At 35.2% G+C, this 12,071-nt stretch overlaps 1 protein-coding gene across 1 annotated transcript; it reads right to left on the bottom strand.

Annotated features, from left to right (window-relative positions):
- Positions 1–868: 868 nt before the first annotated feature.
- rab21 (RAB21, member RAS oncogene family) lies at positions 869–11,841 on the bottom strand. The gene is made up of 7 exons (XM_028044174.1): positions 11,365–11,841; positions 5,645–5,704; positions 5,463–5,570; positions 4,427–4,490; positions 3,052–3,106; positions 2,860–2,948; positions 869–2,188 (listed from the first exon to the last, which is right to left on the bottom strand). The coding sequence occupies exons 1-7, from the start codon at positions 11,509–11,511 to the stop codon at positions 2,049–2,051; spliced, it is 663 nt and encodes a 220-aa protein (XP_027899975.1). The 5' UTR covers positions 11,512–11,841; the 3' UTR covers positions 869–2,048.
- Between the last annotated feature and the right edge of the window lie 230 nt (positions 11,842–12,071).

The raw sequence follows: 12,071 nt of genomic DNA on the forward strand, positions 1-12,071 counted from the left end.
GCATTTATGAGCTTTGACTAAACACAGTGATGTTTTTAAAACAAGTTTTAGATTTTGTTGTTGGAAATAATCTGAAAATAATTTTTAGAGCAACAAAATAAAACCGAATGAACCGAACGATATCTTACCAAAGTTAAAAATGTCTAATATAAGTTAAGTAAAAACACAGCCTGAAACTATTCAGCACCGTTTGAGTAAACAGTTCAACTTTTCCCAGGTTTCATTAAACATCTTCCAGCTCCATTTTGTAGCTTGTTGTAACGCAGGATGAGACAAGTGCAAATGTTCAGGGATGACTGATTGAAAGGATCCCGTCTCTGCAGCTCAAGCGGAGAATAATTACAATCTAATTAACTCATTTTCTTTATTTAGCAAGGTACACTCTCTACTCCTCCATTTATACAAGACAGCACAAGTTAGTGTTCTCTTTATGAGAATATTACTTTCTCGTAAAGAGAACATATACTCCAATGATCCGGAACAAACTTCCTGGAAAACTAACCTGAATTTCTTTAAATCAACAGTAAAAAGTGCTTACAGTTGCCTTTGATTTATAATAACTGGAACATTGATCAACGTATCTGATGAGTAATTGCTTGATTATTTTGATGCCACTTGATAAAATGTAACATTTACCGCTTGTTTCATAACTGTTATGTTTTTATGATGCAAAGCACTTTGACCTGCTTTGTTGCTGACAAATAAACTTGAGCTCCATCATGATGGGAGGATTTCTGTTCCTCCTTCACACAGGAAGTAGACAGCTGAGGCTCGTCACTTCCTGCTCAGATCAACTCAAACTGGTTCTAGCTTTAAAATTATACATTTTTATTCAGGAAGTTTTGAAGCACAAACACTCAGATTCCCATCACTGTAAAATAACTTATTTTATTTAGTTTAAAAGTGAGACAAACAAAGCAGTTTACATGAATCAAACATGCACAGTTTCACTTCTCTGTTCAGGGAGGAAAGAAAAATCCAAAGTGATGAAGAGGAGCAGAGCCAAGCAAGGGAGATTCCTCCGATAATCAGTAATAATAATAATAGTAATAATAACAATAATGGCACATTAACAATACGTCGTCGTTCATATTTCCGTTTAAATGTGGAAAATATTTTGAATCCTGGAGAAATAAGATGTAATTTTTAGGGCAGAATTTGAACGTAAAAGCTGAAGCTCTGATTTTGATTTTGACAGAAATAAACGTTTTAAGAGTTTTATTTCAACAATAAACTTTTAGTTACACAAAATAAATCAGACATAAAACACCGATGCAAGAAAAATGCAAACATATGTAGCTGGAGATGGATTACTTTTTGTCTTTACATCTTTTATCACTCATTAAAATATCTGACATCTGATCATTATTTCCATCTATGTTTGATTTTCTGTCACATCTTTCAAAGTTACAAATCAGAACAGAGGAGGAACAGGAGAGCAGAAATCAGTTTTTTACAGAGAGTATGAAATTTAATAAACGATAAATCCTGGTGTTACGTTTCCAGTTCACTTCCTGATTAAACATGGATTTATTTCGATGAGTGCAGCTCTAATTGGAGCCCTTAGAAACATTTTTATTGGCTGTTTCTAGTTTGATTACAGGGCAAGTTCAGAGCTTTTTCTTTCTTGTTATGTGAAGAAATCCAGCTGCTTTATTTTTGCAGGTTTTCCTCACCAACAAACCGATTAAAAGAAAACACTTCCACCTCCGTCCAGCAGGTGGAGCCATCGCACCACCGAAGCTTAATCAAAACAGCAGCTTCACTCCAAAACAGAAAGAAAGAAACCATTAGCCGCCATGTTTAATGTCACACAGAGAGACGGGTTACAAAGATCAACGTGGGACAGAAGCACACTCGGATAAATTTTATTCTGGAGCGAACACAGACCAAGAACTTAAATATGATTTCCCATGATCCTCAGCAGCAGAGGCGGAGTTTATTTTCAAGCAGACAAACTGGATGGCAGACGGATAAATGTGTGTGTTGGTTTCATGTCTGCAGGCAGTGTGTGTGTGTGTGTGTGTGTGTGTGTGTGAGTGTGTGTGTTAGCCAGAGGAGCAGCATCCTCCGGCCGGCGTGGCCTGCGGCTCGTCGTCGACTATCTGTACGCCCCGCCTGTTTGATGCTGATTGGCTGGCTCCGTTTCCCTTCGCTCTCTCCTCCGCCTGAGCTGTCTCCATCATGCCTGATGGAAAAACAGAAAAAAATTAGAAAAATTTACCTGCACAGTTTTCAGCTGGTGCTGGACTATAAATCGATTTTATCAATAAATCAAAAATAAAATTTTGGGAAATTATATTTTACTTTTGGATTAAAAGAAAATTCAAAAATTTATTTTTAAATTAACTGATATACTTTTTGTTTTCTTTAAATTATAAATTGTCATTTTTTTAAAATGATAAATTTTAAGCTTTTCAATTATTTTAAATTTTCAACATAAGGAACTTTATGGTTGATACAAACTTGCAAGACTGAATTATTTGTGGATTAAAAAACATCCCAGTTATTTCTGTATATCTGTACTATATTATTTATACTTATTTAAATATAATAATTTATTTATTTGCGCAGTCTATGACAGTTGCTATTTAAAAAAATAATTTTTGTTGTTTTCTTGCACAATTAAATTCTGATTCTGAAACAAACAAATGGATAAATGTGTGTGTTGGTTTCATGTCTGCAGGCAGTGTGTGTGTGTGTGTGTGTGTGTGTGTGTGTGTGTGTGTAAAGGAAGTAGTAAGATAATTATTGTGTAATCAGTATTGTCCTACTGATTTCTTATTTTCTTGTTTTTAAACACTTGTTTGAACTAAATAAAATAAATAAATAAAACGTCAGATTGTGGGTCAGACTCACGTTTACACAGATCCAGGAACAACTCCTCTATGCCTTTATTTAGCTTGGCTGATGTGTGGTAGTGTTTGGCTCCCACTGACTCTGCATAGCTGCAACAGAAACAAGAGGTCAGAGGTCAGCAGAGGAGTCTCATTGGTGCCATCTGTCTGCCTGCGGCGGGAAAAGCGTCTGATTTCCTCCAGTTCTCCTCACCTCTCAGCATCTTCCACTGACACGTGTCTGTCTTTGTCCAAATCTATTTTATTACCTGCAGAGACACAAAGAATTTAAAACACTGCAGCAACAAGCAATGAAACAATTAATCACATGATAAATTAAAATGAGATTATTCATTTCCATTTGACTAATTTATTATTTTTCTCTTGGAGAAAAAAAACCTGGATGACAAAATTCTTCAGTCTGATAATTTTAATCATAATCCATTTTATTCATAGTTTCGGTTGTGTGTATTCTTTATTTCCATTTTACTTATTGTTTTTGGTTGGTGTGTGTTCTGTACCAAATTAAAGTTTATTTGTCTTTAAAGGGGCAAACGTGCATTATTATGCCATTATTAATATGTCAGTTGAAATACAAACAATATTATCATTTATCGCAGTAATTATTGGGACAATTTATCATCCAGCAAAATTTGTTTTGCTAGACAGGCGCAGAAATAACATGTTTATGTTTCTCCAAAATGTCAGAGAAGTTCTGGCTTTATAAAAATAGGAGTTTTAGATAAAAACCAGCAAACTTCTGGTTTAAACGATAAAAATTATAACTTAAAAATAAGAAATGTATTCTCTTTTATCCTAAAATGTTTAATTTCATTCTTTTTAGGTGCACATAAAACCTATAAAGATTTTAAACATGCTAGCATGTTTAATTAAAGTTTCTAAACATGGAGCCTGATATCCAATAGATGGTTAAAATGAAGCGAGATTTATGGGTTAGAATGGCCTACTTAAAGTCCAGACAGAAGTAAAACTGATCATCTGTAGTAAGACTTGAAAACTTTCACTCTGACTGAGCTTCATTGGTTTTATAAAGAAAAACAATTACCATTTTTGTCTGTAAACTTTAAAGTTGGTGGAGAAAAAACCTCAAAGGTCCAGAATCCAAACAAACAGGCCACAATTTAAAGATGTGAAATGATCATTTTAAAAATGTTGAAAACTGAATCCCGTTTCCAAACCGCAGATTTAATCTGGTCTGAACACATGACGGCCACAATTTAATCCAGTTAAAACGCTGGAAAACGTTTTCGTCCACCGTGAAGCCAGAGCTGCGGTCGCCATGACAACGGCAGCAACACAACAAAAACCCCAAAGTTTCTGTTTGGCGTGAAATCCCAATGATGGAGCCAGAAAATGAAACTGAAACTGTAATCCTCATTTTTAGATAACTTCTTTTTTCTTTCCCCCCTGAACAACAATTAGTGATGAAATAAACTAAATAAACACAAAATCGAAGAAAATCACTGAGACTGATTTGTGTTCATGGACATTTTCTGTTGGTAAATACTGAGGTTTTCTATAGATAAATTGTCTTTAATTTAACTTTTGCAGTAACTTTGTTAACTCACCTACTATACATAAACAAATCTCATTTCCCAACATTTTTCTCAGCTCTTTCACCCAGTTCTTCACCTGCAACAACAAAAAAACACTGATTAGTTCTGCTAAACCCGTTAAATATGACATATTGTTACAGTTTTTACTTAAAAACAACTTTCTTTAGGGTTCAGGTGAATCTCTAGCCTCGGTGTTGTTAGCATGTTTAATTAAAGTTTTGTAAATTTGGCTTGTTTTAAGTTTAAACCTGAGATGATTCCCAAAGCGTCCAGCAGAGGGCGCCCTGACTCCACAATTTAAATAAAAGTGAAGATAAACTCTTATGACACAAATGTCACGTTTCTGTCTTCATGCTGAATAATTTCTCACTTTCAACTAAAGCGTGACTGTTTATGATTATTTTCCAGTTTAATCATCTTATTTACTTGTGGATTTTAGTCAACAGCTGTTTAAGAAACATTTTGTTGATAACTTCAACTGCTATTGTTCAGTTTTTTATAACAAATCAAGCTAAAAAAAACAAAAAAACATCCATATTGTGTCTGTAAATGTTCTGTAGGTCAGAGTCTAGATGTTTAAAAAAATAAACATCAGGTACCAGACAGAAACTCAATCAGACGTAAAAAAATGTAAATAATAATAATAATTCAGGAAGACTTTCAGGAATTATGAAAAACTTCTGATCAGGACCTGAACAAATTGAGTCTGGAATCTAAGGAATCAGTTCAATATCAGGACCTGGTTCAAAATAAGGAATCAGTTTAACATAAGGAATCATTTAGTATCAAGAACTATTCCAACATAAGAAATCCAAACTGATTCCTTATTTTTAAGAGATTCAACATTCTGAACAGTCGACATGTTGAAAAAGTTTCTAACATGAACTGATTTCTTATTTTGAACCAGTTCCTGACACTGAAGAGAGTCAGGAAAAGATATTCTCTAATTAGAAAAACTGTGGAGTCTTGAGAGTCATGATTCTGTTCAAAATAAGGAATCAGTTCAGTTTCTGGAAGCAGTTCTCAGTTCTGAACGCAGCGGTTTTACCTTCTGGAAGGAGTCTTCGTCTGTGATGTCGTAGACTAGAATGGCTCCATTGGAGTCTCTGTAGTAGATTGGACCCAACGCGTGGAAACGCTCCTGACCCGCCGTGTCCTGCACACACACAAAAACACAGGCTTCAGTTTGGTACTTGAACGCATCACGAGCAGCATCAGAGAGCGTCTCACCCAAATGGCCAGGTTGACCCGCTTCCCTGTGATGTTGAGCTTCTTTGTGAGGAAGGACGCCTGCAGAGGAAGAGGAGGAGGAGTTAATAATCACTCCATTAAACATTAATGAAGAGGAGAGGCAACACTTCCTCCGCTTTGAGCCGTTTCTGGTCGCTTAATTCGTCCAGTTCCAGTTAAAATTAGCTAAATTTATCTGTTAGAAATGAAAATGCTTAAACTTTATTAGTAAACTATGATACTTGATGAAGTGAAATTCAATTATTTAAGTTTATTTTTATGTAGAAAATAATCAGCTTCTATGTTTATTTAAAGGAGAATTGTTTGATTTAGAGCAATGGTTCTCAAAGTAGGGGCAGAGGGCCATTTGCTGCCATCAGACTGATTTTATGTGGCCTCCCAACCACAATTCAAAATAAATTAGGACAAAACTACAACTTTTAGATCAAAATCTACTTACATAAAATGTTAGATGCAACATTATCTTTTACAAGTTTTATTCTATTTTCCACAGAATAAAACTGTGGAAGATAGAAGAGTTCGCCAAAACTGCTTTAGTTGATGTATTCAAACGTTTCTAAACACAGCAACTGTTTTTAAATGAAGACTGATATAAATACCGTTTTTACTGCTGATAATAGACAAAATATTTGTTCCTTATATTAGCAGAAAAAAAGACACAAATTTACCAGAAAAAATGTCTTAAAATAATGAGAAAAAAAATGTTATTCAACAGGGAATGATGCAACCAGTTCAGTTTGTGGTTCTTTCTTCAAAATAGGATCAAATGTTTTGTACGACTGATTAAAAACCTGAACACTGAAAATAATTTAGTGATAATGTGTTAAAAAATTAGTAAAATTTATACCAAAGTGTAACTCCACAACAGTCCTCATTTTAATATTTTGTTAATTTTTGAGTGGATTTATAAAATTACAACCTTATTCTCCTAATATGACGTCTGTATTCTTGTAATATTATGACTCTATTGTCATAATTTAAAAAAATAATCTTGACTCTAATATTCCATCGTAAAGTTGATTGGAATCAAAGTCCAAATAAAAGAAGCTGTAAAATCCACTTGAAAAACAAGATGGCCGCCCTGGGCGTGCTGACATCACAATGAGAGCAATGGTGGAAAAATCCAATAAAAACAACGTACCAACCTGACCCGGTTCCACCGGTTCTGTCAGGAGAAATGGACCAGAACTTCAGGAAACTATTATGCTAAACAGAGACGCACTGATCCAATATTATCTGTATCGGTACCAATATTGAAAAAAATGTATATCGGGCATTGGTGACAATGGTGATCTATCCAGTCTAATTCTATACTTTACTATTTATTCTACATTATATTTAGAATTCCTAATTGCAATTTCTGAACTATTTGGAAAAAAAGGCTTGTTGAAGTTTTTTTTTTTTTTAACATAATTTTTATCAGTTTATTATTTATATTGGCTGTTTTACTCCTAATTTCACTGACTGAACAAATTCACGTTTGTGAAGAAATTGGTGTAATGAAATGTGCTGTTCTGTTGAACAGTTATTAAATAAATGGTTAATTCAGCAGATTTATGACTGTGCTTAAAAAAAGGAAACATTTCTGTTTCTGTATCAGCCGATGTTAAAGCTCAGATATCGGTACCGGAGGTGAAACAGTGGATCGGTCCATCACTGGTTACCACTAACGTCACTCCAGCATTTTAACAATTTTGAAGAAACGTGAACAGGAAGAAAGTTGCAGATTGACCAACGTCTGTGTTGAAACGTTCAGCTTGTGTTGCTGTGTGAAGTTGCCTCAGATTGCTCAACTCGTATCTGTCAGGAAACTGAAACTCAAAGCCCTCAGGTGGGGAACAGGTGGAGCTTCCAGATTCAATCTGAGCTTCAGATCCAAACATGTTGCTGTTTTCTGTTTATCAGCGTCAGGTCCATGAATCATCCCACAATTTACTGCCATAAACGATAATATTTTTATTTTGAGGTCATTTCTAAGTTTTAATAGAATAATAATGCAGAAACACATTCTAAAAGATCAATAAACTTTAAATTATAACTAATATTTAACAATGGAACTGGAAGACATTTTAAATATCCAAGATAAATAAACAAAACAAATAAAATGAGTTATAAAATCTTTCTAAACAGACTGAAGACTTTTCTCATCCAGTTTTCGGTTAAAAGAGAAAACCGATAAATCACGCAAATTTTAATTATTATTGTTTTAATTTATCATGTGATTAATTGACTTATTGCTTATTGTGACAAGACAATTTTTAAAAAATAAATCAGCTTCATTATGATAATTTTCAAATTTATTTTAAATACCAAAAAGATATTTAGATTCTTCCACAAACGTCCGTCGTTCTGAATTTAAATCTTTGATTCCAGCGAAACTTGACCAGATTATTCCTCAGACCTGGATGATCTCAGTGTGAAGCTTCTCTGCAGCAGCTGCTTTTATTGATCCTGACTGTTTTTTATTGCCTATATCTGCAGGTTTCTCACGTTAAACTGAGCAGCAGCCGAACGGAGCCAGAAAAACACCCCATGACTCAACGTGGCGTTCCATCGATGCAGAGCTCGTGCTGAGAACGACCCAACGTTCAAACGAAGGAGGGAAAAAATAAAAAAAAATAAAGCGTGTCGGAAGTTTCTCCAACTTTTCCCCCGATCCTGTGATCTGCAGCTCTCCGTCAGGATCAGAGCGGCTCAGTTAATCGTTTTCCTGCGTGCAGCAGGGATGCGGCTCATGTGAGGCGCTGCGGCGGCGCCGTGTGACTGCGGCGGACCCCTCCTCCACCCTGCTGACCTGATGGGAGGCGGACTGCAACTCCCACAATGCAGTTCAACGAGTTCTGTTCAACATTTCCACTGCTTTGGATCATCTGGGCCATTTATTTACTTATTTATTAATTTACTTTTATTTTCTTATTTTTTTTACTTACATTAAAGTATTTATTTATATAATAATTTAGTTAAACTTGTTTATTTAGTTATATTTAATTTTTTATTTATAATTATTCATTACATTTTTTATTTACTTATTTGTTACATTTTTAATTTATTACAATTTATTTTTAATTTTTTATTGAATTATTTATGTATTAAATGTTTTATATACTTATTTATTTTTTATTTATTAATTTTTTTAATTTACTTATTAAATTTTTAGTTAGTTATTTATTTAATCAATTATTCACTATTTAATTAATTGTTTATTTACTTAGTCATTTACTTATTTTATTTCCCTTTGGGATCAATAAAGTATCATTGAATAGGAGTTTTATTTTCTCTGTCTCACCCTGAACCGTTTGGTTCATTTCTGGATTTTAACGTCACACATGCTGCAGGTTTGAACTGTGACTGTGTGACTGAACGTCAGGATGTTTGTGTCCAACAAGAGAAAATTCAATAAATAAAAAGGAGAAATGTCAGCGAGGATGGAGGATAAGCAACGATCACAAGCTTTAAGGTCAATATTTACTAATATTTACCTTAAAACTTAGCAGGAACTTCCAAAATTATTCTAAATAATTGTTATTAAATTCAATTATTTTTTAATTTAATTTCTCAATTAAATTCAAAAATACTTAAATAATATGAGAATAAAATCCAGTACATAAATTACAAGAATAAAGTTAATATTGTGACTTTATTCTCTTTGGTAAGAAAGGTGTTGGAGTTATTGTTCACTATGATTCATGGAAGAAACAATCTGGGGTCAAAGTTCAGGTTCTATTTGAGCTTTTGAGATGCTAATCAGTAGCGTTGGGCGTCATTTATCGTATCATTTATCACAATAAGAATTCCGATTTATCGTTAAGATAAATTCCAATTAACGATGTTTTAAAATATTTTCTGATGAAGTGAATTCATCCATTCATAGTCAAACGGCTACATTAATAAGACGTAATAAACTACACTTTGATCGTTATCACTAAATACTGTGATGAAACTTTAAGTCCATATCATACTAATTGGTTGTAAAACCAATACCTTGTTACCATGGTTACGCATCATAATTGTCTAAGAGCAAACGTCATGTTTTGTCGTCAAACCTCGACGTATTTTGTTAGGGTTTGATGTGAGCAAAGCGCCGCAACCCGTCTGTAAAATTCTGTTTTAAAGTTTTGCAATGCTCTCAACTGGATTTAAGTCTGAACTTTGACTAGGCCATTCTAAGGGAATGTTTTGATCTAAACTATACCATTTCATCTCCCCTTGCATGTTTAATTTGGCTGAACGTCCGACCAGCTTCAGAAAAACGTCCCGTCTGTTTGCAGACTGAACCTACAGTGATTTATTTTCCTTCCTTAAGGTTCACATTTCAGGATTGTTTCATCCGAGACGTTCAAACATGTCGAGAAGCTTTCATTTTTGTAACATTTTCTTTTTTGTTTTCCCCTAAAACCTGCAGAAAAGTTTAAGTTTCAAAACCCTGAGCAGCAGCTAAACTCTGAGGATGAAGAGTCAGAGTTTCAGCTCCGCTTCACATCCAGAGAATGTCCAGAAAAAAGATCAAATCTAGAGTTTAAAACAGAAACAATGTCAACTATTGTAATCAACCAATTATTTTATGAATGACTTCAATAATTTCAACAGCAATAAAGCTTCCTGCCCAATGTGACGACACAGTGGTGTCAGAATCATGCTGTGGGAATCATTGGGAAGATGGATGGAGATAAACTTGGAAATTTTAAACCTGCACCACTTTTTACCCCTATTTTTAGGTTTCAAAACAAAACTATTGCAAAAAGAGGATGGATACATGTTCATATGAAACCAGAAAAAACACGGTCTTCAATCAAATGACCAGGAAAACTGATCAGAAATAATATTACTGGCTCTTTTAGTCTCAATCTGTGAATATAAAATTATGAAATACCATATTAGTTACATCTATATCGGCCTGGCAAGATGATAGATTGTTCTGGATGATAAATTGTCCCAAAGGTTATTGCAATAAATGATAATATTGTTGTTTTGAGACCATTTTAATTGTGTAATTATGCAAGAACACATTCTCAAAAATCAACAGGCTTTAAAATTTGAATGAAAGTTTAACTCTGAAACTGGAAGACATTTTAAATATCCAAAATAAAAAAACAAAACAACAAATGAAATGAATTATGAAGTCTCTAAACAACATTGTCCTTCAAAGAAATGTCTCAGAGCTAATTTATTTAGCTGTTAGCTAAAGTTGCTTCTCACTTTCCACTAACAGGAAAAACTGCCGTCTCAGCGCTTCTCTTTATTTCTGTGTATTTATCCAACATTCTTTTAAGTTTCCTCCTGTTAAAGTGGAGTTTTCCTCTCCACTGTCGCCCCATGCTTTTCTTTCTAACCTCCTTTTAATAATAAATTTAACTGGGTTTATGAATTGTTCTGTTATGATCCCGCCGCTGTGCCAGTGGAAATGTAAATGTTATACAAATCTTTCCAGCAGTTGGACATGTGAGGAGGCCGTAAATATTATTTTTATGGGAGAGAAGTGAGACCGGACTTTCCCCTCTCCGCCCGGACCTGCTGTGGAATTGGATCCAACACTCTGATCCGGACTGGAAGGGAAACCGGATCCGTTCCCTGGTCTGAATGAACGTAAACAACCCTCACAAACACCTGACTGACCCTCCGCTCTCCAGCCAGAACCCACACTAGGCGGCTGGGGCTCATCAGCAGCCCGGTTCGGTTCGGTTCCTCCCGGACCGTCTTACCTGCAGGGTTGTGATGTGTTTGTCGTTGAATTTGTTCTCGCAGTATCTCAGCACCAGCGACGTCTTCCCCACGCAGCCTTCCCCCAGTAGGACCACTTTAAACGAGTAGGTTCTGCCGCTGGTTCCGGCCGCCCCCGCTGTTGCCATGGTGTCACTTTATTCCAAAAAAAAAAAAAAAAAATCCTCGAGTTTTCCTTCAGAAAAACAGACGGTTGTTTCCGAGCTGCTAACAATGCTAACTCAGCCCGAACCGTGCACCGACTTCCGACTTTAAAAAAGAGGCTAAAATCATCAGAACAGCTCCCTGACAGCTCACACGACCCGAACTTTTAACGGTATCAGTCCGCAGCTGAAAGGAGAACGGGTCTAAAATCGGAACCGGATCGTTCTTCTTGATTCTTACGCCTTCTTTCCTCTAACTAATGGCGTCAGTCTGAATTAGCAGCTAGCCGGCTAGCTTTAACCAAGATCGCCAATTTACAACACGATGAGTCACTGTGAGAAGATTTGAATGCTGGTCTCTTCGATTAGTGGCGTTTCTAAGACAAATTTACACGGGGCGTGGTGGTGGGGTTTTTTTTCAAGGGGCCACAGAAACAAACAAACAAAAAAGGGCAATATTTCATTTCACAATATATTTAGTGAGCTAAAGAGCCACTTAAAGCTACAGAGTTGAGGGTTACAGATGTTTTTTAATACAACTAAAG

Source organism: Xiphophorus couchianus, chromosome 17 (genome assembly GCF_001444195.1).
Source record: "Xiphophorus couchianus chromosome 17, X_couchianus-1.0, whole genome shotgun sequence".
Taxonomy (NCBI): domain Eukaryota; kingdom Metazoa; phylum Chordata; class Actinopteri; order Cyprinodontiformes; family Poeciliidae; genus Xiphophorus; species Xiphophorus couchianus.

Excerpts from the sequence above, each read along its gene's own strand:
- rab21 (XM_028044174.1), bottom strand. The coding sequence starts at position 11,511 with ATGGCAACAGCGGGGGCGGCCGGAACCAGCGGCAGAACCTACTCGTTT. Across the intron at positions 3,107-4,426 it reads GATTTGTTTATGTATAGTAG|GTAATAAAATAGATTTGGAC; the intron begins GTGAGTTAACAA and ends GTGTCTCTGCAG. Across the intron at positions 2,949-3,051 it reads TCAGTGGAAGATGCTGAGAG|CTATGCAGAGTCAGTGGGAG; the intron begins GTGAGGAGAACT and ends TTTCTGTTGCAG.